A 10,167-nucleotide genomic window follows, 5' to 3' on the forward strand; every position below is an offset into this window, starting at 1 on the left:
AATTCACACTTTACTGATGGCGTTTTGTTGATCTAAAACTGGAATTTGGAAGGACAAATACAAGCAAACGTATAGTAATCTGTTTATTTACATCAAATGTAAACATTCAACTCTTAACATGAATGTAAGCGTAGTAAAAGGCATGTTTCACTTGTATAAAACACAGAATGTAAACTCTTGGCAACCTTGCATGTGAATGCTGAGAAGGAAACATGACTAGGGAGATCCTTAAAAATGCAAAACTGTAGTTCCTGTAGAATGCAATTTTTGGCAATGCAAATCCTGGGATGAACTCTGCCAGTGACATGATTCTAAGTGGGATTTGGTTCATATAGAAAACCCTCCTTATAACCTAGACTGACTACAATTATCACAAAATACATTTATGCAATTGAAGCGGTAAACGTGGCTCAGACAGATGCTGATATTTTGATAGTTTACTAATTTTGTATCAACATGGAAACGCTATAATAACCCCTGCAGTTGTTTAGAAATGCTGGCACAAAAGTCAACCAATTTAACTGCAAATTCTGGAGAGATCAAAAGAACGTGATATTCGATAAAGATGCTGGTCATTTACCCTGGCTTGACCCCTCAGTTTCCTACAGCATTACGATACATCAAGTTGCTTTTTTGCCTACACTGTATTCACATTGTGTCACAAAAATAGTCAAAAGTTATTTGTGGTTACATAATACAGTGGATTTTGGTTTGAGGAGCACCAAATACTCAAGGTTATTGTAATGTAATTACTGCATTATTACACAAAAAAGCAACTTCACCTTATAGTACCTGTTACAGTATTACCTGACTGCTTATTAGGTAAGAAACGTTCAAAGTACAGAACATCAAAACCATAATGAAATGAATGATCAAAGGAAGACGAAGGACCCCCTTTGACAACTGAGATGAATGGTGGTTAAAAGTTGAATCAGTCCCACTCGATACCAAGAAGCTCACAGCTGGCAACCCACAGTCTCCTCGCTGTGTCCTCGCTTCTTCCCTGGGGGGCTACAAAGGCAGGGGCGCAGTCACTGAAATGAAAGAAAGGGTTATTACACGTGGGATAATGGCGCTGTGAGTCATCACCATGGGTGCAGTGATCTCATTTCCCTTTCAACTTGGGCTCGATAAATGTGTAGCAAAGTTTTCGATGTGTCGGGAGGGGACAGAGCCAAGCAGACACAAAGGACTTCTTTCCTCTTTCACTCCACTGTGACGTTTCAGGTAAATTAAACCTACTGAATCTCCCAACTTTGCTCCTTTCAAAGCCACGTAAACACGTGGCTTAATCCTTTTGTGCTACGATCATGTCAAAATGGCTTCGGTGAAATTCACTGCCGACATCGGTTTTCCCCTCTGGACCAAGTTGAATCACCTGGGGGATCCCTCAAAGGAGCCGTTTACTGGCGTCTAAATAATGTACGTCCACACTAGTAAATCAAGCCATCAAATGTCCTAAAGAACACTTAAAAATCTAAGTTTACAAGCTCATGGTTGTCTCGCATTTGTTTCCTTGAATGTCCCTCTCGTACTGGAGAGCATTCATGCTTTCGTTTGTTTACATCTGTACCTGGACTCGCCAAACTCAATTAGAAAAATCCTTTGTTCCGTGTCCATCACCCTCCTCCAAGCTGCAAACTGTGCCTTGAAACTCCCTCGCCGTCGTTAATAGAGAAGTTAAGAGCAGGCTGGCCGCGTCACATGGAGGACGTTTTATTCTTCTTGTCTCGCTCCAATCCCAGACACCCACCTGAAGTGTTTCCCAGAGATTGAGTGCAGTTCGTCTGCCACAGCGCAGTAGATGCTGGTCTGTGCTCCTTCCCGCGGGGTTTTTAGGAACGTGGAGAAGACGGTGAAAAATATCGTCATGAGAGTCGAGTGTCTGGTCAGGTCAGAGTTCACCGTCCCGGGATGGACCGAGTTCACCGTCACGCCGGTCCCTGTGGGGACAACCAAGAACATCACAATGTGCCACATCCAGAAACAGTTTGATTTAAAAGGAAAGATGATGTCATAAAAACTCATATTTACAAAAGCCGCTTAATTGCATGAAACAAATGTCTAAAGATCATAAAAGGGGAATGATATATATATATTCTCATATGCTGTTTTCTATTGGAGTATTGGTCTGTGAATCTTTTCTAGGCCTAATTTGGTCGTCAAGCAAGCTAATTCTGTTTAATTACATGGAGATAAGCCCAACAGCTAAACTGTAGGCTCCAGTAAGACTTGCCTTGAAATAAACAGAATGTTTTAATCTTCCCTCATTGCCAAACAGAGTGAAAGGATACTCCTCTGCTTGGCATGCGCCTGGTTGTTTTTGTTCTAATCAGCGGTCTCAAGCTGATAATTAGAAAACACTGTTACATTAAGTTACATGTCATTTAGCTGACGCTTTTATCCAAAAGCGACAATAAGTGCATTTCAAGAGAGATACAAACTCAGAAGAACAAGTGACAAGAAAGTACAAGTTTCAAAACATGTTATAGAAAAGTGCCATTATAAGAACAATTTTAGTGCTACGGTTTGTTAGTGTTTTTAGTCAAGGTAGAGCCTGAAGAAGTGTGTCTTGAGTTATCTGTGGAAGATGTAGAGGCTCTCTGTGGTCCTGATGTCATCAGAGAGCTCATTCCACCATTTAGGAGCCAGGACAGCAAAGAGATGTGAACTTGCTGAGTGCGGAACAAGCAGCGGAGGGAGGAACAAGCAGCTTGGCAGATGCAGAGCGGAGTGTGCGGGTTGGGATGGAGGGTTTCACCATGTCCTGGATGTAGACTGGACCCGATCCATTCACAGCATGGTACGTGAGCACCAATGTTTCTAAGTGGATGCGGGGAGCCACTGGTAACCAGTGAAGAGAACGGAGGAGTGGAGTAGTGTGGGAGAATTTCGGAAGGTTGAAGATTTTTTATGACTTCACATTTTAGGCCAGACAACGTATTGTTTTGTGGGATAACAAATCGTACGATCTGTTCTCTCTAAAAGAAGAAGACAACCATATTCAAAATGCGGAAAGTTGAGGTTGCAACATCTGTGACTAACCCTGTACTGTTGCTACACTCACATGCTGTGTGTGTTGTGTACCTCTGAGTTTACGCGCACACTCTCTGGTAAAGAGCACGTTTGCCAGTTTGCTCTGGCAGTATGCCAGCCCACTGTTGTAGCTCCCCTGGCTGTGGAGGTCGTGAAAACGGATCCAGCCGAAGTTGTGAGCCAGAGACGAGACCACCACGATCCGGGCCGGCGCACTGCGCTTCAGCAGCCCGATCAGGAGGGAGGTCAGCAGTAAGTGCCCTGCCGGAAGGAAGACGCGTTCGGTCAGTGCTGATCTTATGAATGTGGAGCAGTAATAAAGCAGATGTGAGTGAATACATACATAGATAGTAGGTATTTGTTAAAGCGATAGATTGTCTTAATGTTGTCAGACGATAATGTGATTATTCACATTTAACTCCCCACAAAAGTAGTAAGTAAAAAAAAAAAAAGAAGAACCCAAGTTATCCCATCAAGTTTAAGGATGTATTGATCCAGCCGGTCTCACCTAAGTGATTGACTCCAATGTGCATCTCAAAGCCGTCAATGGTTTTCGTGTAAGGGCACATCATCACGCCGGCGTTGTTGATGAGGATGTGAAGATGGTTGACCTCTGAGAAAAAGAACGTAACCCAAAGAGAGGGAGAGAAACATGGCAGCTGTGAGACCTGCTAAGCAACAACAAAGCTGTGTGGAGAGACTCTGCGCTCACCGGCTAGAAACTTCTGAGCGAAGGCTCGTATGGAGCAGGTGTCCGCCAGGTCCAGCTCCCGAACCTCCACCTGCGCCTCGGGGTACGCGGCTCGTATACTGTCCGCGGCCTCCTCTCCTTTGTCCACATTTCGGCACGCCATGATCACCCGCGCCCCTGTCGTGTGAATAAATTAGTAGCAGCTAAGCTATGGAAAAAAATTGAAGCTGCATTCATTCATAGAAGAGAGGAGAGAGGGTGCTTGTGTCGGCTTATTGCGGCATAGAGCCATTTATTAAAGGGGATGTCTGGTTTAATCTGGTTGCTCAGTGATGCAGGGCGGCGTTTGTCCCAGACAACACACATCTTAGGTCCTCGAGCCAAGCATTGCTGTAGTAACATGGCAAGGTCAACTCAAGATCATAAACTACAGTACAATGTTAGTGTCGAGGGTTAAGATTTGGTTCATTGCAGAGTTGTTTTTAAATCTTTCAAAATTCCCATGTAATATTATTTTCTAAATAAAAGGCTTAAATAAAATGACACCTTAGGAAATAAAGCAAAGTTTGCAGGGTGTAGCAGATGCTTTAATTGGACCTAGAGAAAAATAACCTCTTGTAAGTAACTTTTTGACAGCAGACATTTTGTCTTGTTATTGTAGGAAAGTCCCAGCTGTCAGGAATAACACTACTGCTCTCTGTTCTATTCAAGAGTCCCAGTATGACGGCCCACACAATAAATGGACCCTGAAGCAACTAAATGGAACTCAGCCATCTTTCATTTTTCATTAACTCTGTTGTGCTGTAGCATTTCAAAAAGGCCTACAGCCGAAAAAATGACTGTATGCATTTCCCATCTTCTATATGTATTCAAAGTACTCCTGAAACATACTTTTCATTCTCATTTCGTAACCCTACAGACACCAGTTTTTTTCCCTGTGGTCAGGGGTCGATTATGGGTGTAAAGAGCAGCCTGTGCCGTGTGTCACCTCGCACTGCCAGCTCCAGGGCGGTCTCCTTCCCGATCCCCGTGTTGGCCCCGGTGATGAGGGCCACCTTGCCTTCCAGACTAGCTGTGGAGCTGCACACTCCTCCTGCCGCATACTTTCTGTTAACACACAACGCACAGTGATTACCACTGGGGACATGGGACCACGGCAGACCGCTCCCTTGGCACCGGGAGTAGCAGCCCAAGTTCTGTCCCCATTAGGATCGGCCATATGGACAGTCTGGCTTAATTATTCACAGAGGAACTTGGAGAACGAGCAGTGCTGCTGAGCTTCAAGTCATGCGACCCACGCCACCGGGCAGGGGCCGGCTCGCAACCAATCGCTGCGATGGAGTAATGCACACAAATAGAGCTCCTCCTACGCCGCGCCTGCTGATAGGCCCGAGCGACGCTCAGATGGACTCCCGCTTCACCTCTCTGCAAAAAACTCCCACATCATTCTGTTTCATTGATTTGTATGCGTGAAATATCAGTAAGCGTCGTGTGAACTAATGCGTGACGCGGGTGGAAACGACAACCTTTAAAATAGCGATGCGCTGAGTTGTGTGGACGAGCGGTGTTTTATGTAATGCAAATGAACCTCAGCGTAATGATTACATCAGTGCAACGTGATGCCCTGTCAAGCAAGTAACAACCGATACGTGACGTGCTTGTCGCTGGGTGTTATGTGAGAGTCAATCGGTGCGTGCATTGATGCTTACCTTATGTGTGGTGCAAATAAAATCACCAGTAGCGTCACCACTCCGAGGCCCGCGACAATTAATAAAAGCAACATCTCACCGCGGATGTGCGCCTTTCCGTCTCCTCCAGCAGGATGCCTCTGCTCTGTGGGCAGAACAGCTGATGTCAAAGCAAAAAGGGGCGGGGCGCGGCGCGCTGGAAAGCTGCACCGCGGACAGAATCATGGGAATTGTATTGTTTTTATGGCTCAGCAAAAAAGGAAATTAACATTTGATTTATGTATCCATAAATAGATGAGTAGAATCATATTTATTATATAATAATAATAATAATAATTGGCAGCTTGTTAGACCTCATGATACAAAAACACAATAAAAAGACAAGAACATCCGTACATCAATAAAAAATAGAAAACAATTGATCCCACAAAAAAAAACAATCCACTTTTAAATTATATGAAATAATTAATTGTAAAATGTAAAATATCATCGCGTATCTCTCCAAACGTCATTTCCCAGAAGGCGTAGCAAAAGCTACCTGTGGCGTGCCTGAGCAAAACTGCTGTCGCGGTGATTTTAAATAATCTTTTACCACTATTTGGCATCACTTGTACATGTATTATTTACATTTAACCATTCACCGTTGTTCAAACAAAAAAAGTTAAATGATAAAAATTCTGTTATGTTTGACTTTTGGTCCGGCGTTTTTGTCCCTGGATCACGACGACGTCCGTCATGCGGAAGTCCCGGGATTCTTATTAACGTGAAAGAAAAACAGTAACATAGATTATCTTAAACCTAACGCGACTGCGATTCGTGTTGTGTTTCACTACAAAAGCCGAGGTTGTTTCTCCGGAAAAGGAAGCTGAAGTCCGTCTAAATGTCGTCAGAGGAATTCGAAAAGTTGCAAGAAATCTATAAATCTTTGTATGAGGAGCTCAAACTGATGCGCGAGGGAGCGCCGAGATGCACCGGAGGTAACGTTCACTAAACGCGTTTGATCTGATTTACCAGCTCGTGTTCACTAACTGCTTTAAAAACTGCAACTCGCTTTGTGTCTACAGAGGACAGGAAGAGGCTGGTGAGGACTTTCGATGAGAGACACGGGGAGGCTGATGAAGTGGTGAGCGGACCTGATTGTTGTGGCAGGGATTTAACAGATTACAACAAACACCTAAAGAGAAACAAAGAAGACGATGGTAGAGCTGAAAACGGTGAAAGATGTTGAAACAGAAATTAAACAGTTTTCCTGGCCCAGTGTGTTAAATGTAACGTCATGACCCATATCTTCGATGGTATTTTCATAGCACATTCACACAGTCACATGAGCAATCTACAGGAAGAGATAAATGGACACATTGCTGAAATAAAGGACAAACATGAAGCATTTTACAGTTTACAGTGAGACTGACCGGACTGCTCCATGTGTTTTTGTTGTCTTTCATCCTTTTAGTTTACTCTTTACCAAGTCCTGTTATCTTGGATTGGTGGGGTTGCACAACAAATAAAATGTTTTGTGTGTGTGGGGAACTAAACACTAAAAAATGGATCAACCAGAATGTCAAATGTAAAGGTCAGAACGAGCCAACATGAAAATCGGAATAGAAGAAATTACTAGTCATTGGTAAAACTAGAAGCTTTACATCAGAGGTTCACCAGAGGTTATAAACGTATATCCCCCTTTAGTAAAACACTGTGGGGACAAGGATGTTATTTACTTCTTCTTAGACCAAAACTATTTCCACTGGTATTAGAACTAGTGAGAAACTGATCCATCTTGTCTTTTGGTATGGAAAGGGTTAATTAGATTATAACCTAATCCTATTGTTGTTTCTTCGCTGTTAATGCATTCACACTCCATTCACAGAGAAACATCTACCTGTGCAATTACAGTTTTTTTTCTTTTCTGTATCTAGTTGCAAGGAATGGAAGAAGAGTTGCGTGCTGCACCTTCCTCCTACCGAAATTTAATGAGTACCAAGCTGCGCATGTATCGCCGGGACCTGAGCAAGCTGCAGAGGGACCTGAAAAGCTGCACTACCGGCTTCGGTTTGTCTTCCCCGACAGTGGAAGGAAGTCAGCATGCCCTCTATTCATCTCAAAACCAACAAAGTGTGAGTGTTGACTTTGATATTTTATAATTGCTGTTTTGAGAACACTCTCATCTCATTATGAACCATGGTTTATTAAACCTTTAAAGGAAAATAAATTTGATCAGGTCTCCAAAATATCATCATTAGAAAATGTTTGAGTTTTCAGTCTTTGATGCAGATTTTGTCATCCTGTTACCGATGCAGACCCACCTGCAGGCCCAGAGAGCTTTGCTGCTCCAGGGCACCGACTCTCTGAACAACGCCAGCCTGAGTATCGAGCGCAGTCAGCGCATCGCCGCTGAGACGGACCACATCGGCAACGATATCATCGAGGAGCTGGGAGGGCAGAGGGAGCAGCTGGACCGCACCAGGAACCGAGTGAGCTGAGAATTGTTGCTGTGCTGCCATACGAGACAAGATTGTGATGCTCCATTGAGTTTAAAGCGGATACCGTTTCTTCAATATTAGTCACTTGATTCTGTCTGTTTGATAACGTGTTGTGAAAGCGGTTCACAATTTTTCTTAGTTTCAGGCCCAAAGCGGTTTTGGGTCGATATGATCAATATTTATTTTATTACTTTAACATACGGTTGTTTTCAGGTTAAGTTTTGTTAAATCTATTCTGTCTTTCATTTTCTTTTAAGTTGGTGGATACTGGAGAGAACCTCAGTCGGAGTAGAAAAGTTCTTCGTGCCATGTCACGCCGGTAAGTTTTATTCCCTGTTGTTATCCAGTTTTATTGCTTTTAATAAATGCACCAAATGATCAAATGCTTAGTCAATTGCTTCAGTTTGTTCATTTGTATGCCTTTCACCGGATGTCAGGTGATTCTTGTCTGTGTTATAGTGGTATACTGAATTTACAATGTTTATTATTTAGGTTTCAACCAAATCCATCAAATGTAATCCTACATGCCCTTTATAATTTTGTCTTTAAACCGTCTTAACCTAAAGATATTCAGGTTAACCTGTTGAAGGGCAAAGAAAATCATCAAGCACCATTTGTATCGCTAAGTTGAAGTTTCATGAACTACAATTGTGGATCAAAGGCCTTTTGTCTCATCGTGTTTTCTCGAAGGCTGGTGACGAACAAGTTGCTGTTGGGTGTCATCATTTTAATGGAGCTGGCCATTCTGGGTGCTGTGATTTATCTGAAGTTCTTCCGACGATGAGCAAACTAAACAGAAACCGAAAAACTCTTAAACTCTCGATTGAGGTCAAACCCGGACTCCCTTCATCTGACTTCATTGACTATCATCAGCATCAATGCTGCAGCCAACCAACGGTTTCTGTGAATAGATCTGGACACTGACACTTACCGACGGGGGATTCTGTCCATTGGCAGGTGATGTTTATTTGTCAGGAGTGACTAATGATGATTGTTGAACTTGCTAATGGACCTACAGAAACTCCACACCCAAAATATTACCTAAAATGTTCAGTTTCATCAAACTGTTAATTGACTATTTATTTCCCGCTTGAGTACGATGTGCATGCATCTGTAATCCTCTGTTCACTGTCCCTGGGAAATGTTACTGATGGAAAGTTCTAAGTTGGCATCCTTAATTATTAACTCTAAGCAAATGTATTGTTCCACAATCCACAGTATTTTTTGAATACTAGTTGAATCTCTTTTGTTGTTGAGTCATAATTCTCCACATCCAAATGATTGTATTTAGCTAATTTTTTCTATTCTGACTACTAAAAACCTGAGGCCAGATCAGTCAGTTGTGGAAATTAAAATTGGGGGGGAAAACTTAATACATGCAACTAAACCGTAAATAACGTGTGATCGCTGTATGACATGCAAAGCAATGTTATAAAAAGCTCTACTGTTCCTTATCTGATGGTCACCAAATCTTTACAGCTAATTTAATCTTTTGTTTGCATCGTATCTGGTATTTCAAACAAAGTTAGAAAAACATTTGCTTTGGACCTGAAGTCACCAAATGTGTTCCAGGCCCAAGCCTCAGACCTGGCTAGTGCTGGGTAAACAGCACCTGTTACTACGGAATTAATTCCCAAATAATGATGATAGGGTTCTTCTCAATGCCGTGTTTTTGAAGTGGAACATCTGCCGTGATGTTTTTCTTCCACATAGATATCATGCTTTCCTACAGTGGTTCCAAGAACAAAAACATGTTTGCTGACCTTCTTTAGGGGATCAGGTGAAATAAATATGTGAATCTTTTGTCTGAGTATTGCTTTCGTGTCTCAAATAAATTACAATTTTATGGGATTGAAGTGATTCTTAACATCAATCTCACTGTGATTCCACCAACACTAATAACAATTTATACCAGTCAAACATTGTCAATTTTTTTTTTCATGCATCAAGATTATAAGTATAGCAGCGGTGCTTGGTCAGCCACCCTGAAATATCTCAAATACTATTAGATGAATTGCCAAGGAAACTTTGCAAAGACATTCATTGTCCCCTGAGGATGTTCCCTACTTAAGCGATCCTCTTACTTTAATGATTGCACAACGCAGAGGTTCATGTTTTTATAGTGAACTATCTCAACCTAGCTAAGCTATTGAATGGATTGTCATGACATTTGGGAAACATGATCAACTATAAAGGATGGATTCAAGTATCAAAGTATGGTTGTCATCTTTTATACATGGAGTAATCCAAAGATTCTACAGGTACAATTGAG

The 10,167-nt window shown here is 42.2% G+C and overlaps 2 protein-coding genes across 3 annotated transcripts; one reads left to right on the forward strand and one right to left on the reverse strand.

Annotated features, from left to right (window-relative positions):
• Positions 1 to 70: 70 nt before the first annotated feature.
• On the reverse strand, positions 71 to 5,655 carry rdh12 (retinol dehydrogenase 12). 2 transcript variants are annotated; one of them, XM_037486377.2, is made up of 7 exons: positions 5,516 to 5,655; positions 4,716 to 4,834; positions 3,749 to 3,904; positions 3,545 to 3,649; positions 3,088 to 3,297; positions 1,754 to 1,943; positions 71 to 1,034 (listed from the first exon to the last, which is right to left on the reverse strand). In XM_037486377.2, exons 1-7 carry the CDS (start codon positions 5,638 to 5,640, stop codon positions 932 to 934), a joined length of 1,008 nt encoding a protein of 335 aa, XP_037342274.2. In that variant the 5' UTR covers positions 5,641 to 5,655; the 3' UTR covers positions 71 to 931. The 2 variants fall into 2 exon arrangements, with proteins under 2 accessions (XP_037342274.2, XP_037342275.2); XM_037486378.2 differs by having other exon boundaries at positions 5,437 to 5,594.
• A 60-nt stretch (positions 5,656 to 5,715) lies between these two features.
• On the forward strand, positions 5,716 to 9,746 carry vti1b (vesicle transport through interaction with t-SNAREs 1B). Its single transcript, XM_037486389.2, has 6 exons — positions 5,716 to 6,392; positions 6,480 to 6,538; positions 7,332 to 7,529; positions 7,713 to 7,886; positions 8,153 to 8,214; positions 8,586 to 9,746. Exons 1-6 carry the CDS (start codon positions 6,296 to 6,298, stop codon positions 8,677 to 8,679), a joined length of 684 nt encoding a protein of 227 aa, XP_037342286.1. The 5' UTR covers positions 5,716 to 6,295; the 3' UTR covers positions 8,680 to 9,746.
• Positions 9,747 to 10,167: the final 421 nt, after the last annotated feature.

Source organism: Pungitius pungitius, chromosome 14 (genome assembly GCF_949316345.1).
Source record: "Pungitius pungitius chromosome 14, fPunPun2.1, whole genome shotgun sequence".
In the NCBI taxonomy this organism is placed as follows: domain Eukaryota; kingdom Metazoa; phylum Chordata; class Actinopteri; order Perciformes; family Gasterosteidae; genus Pungitius; species Pungitius pungitius.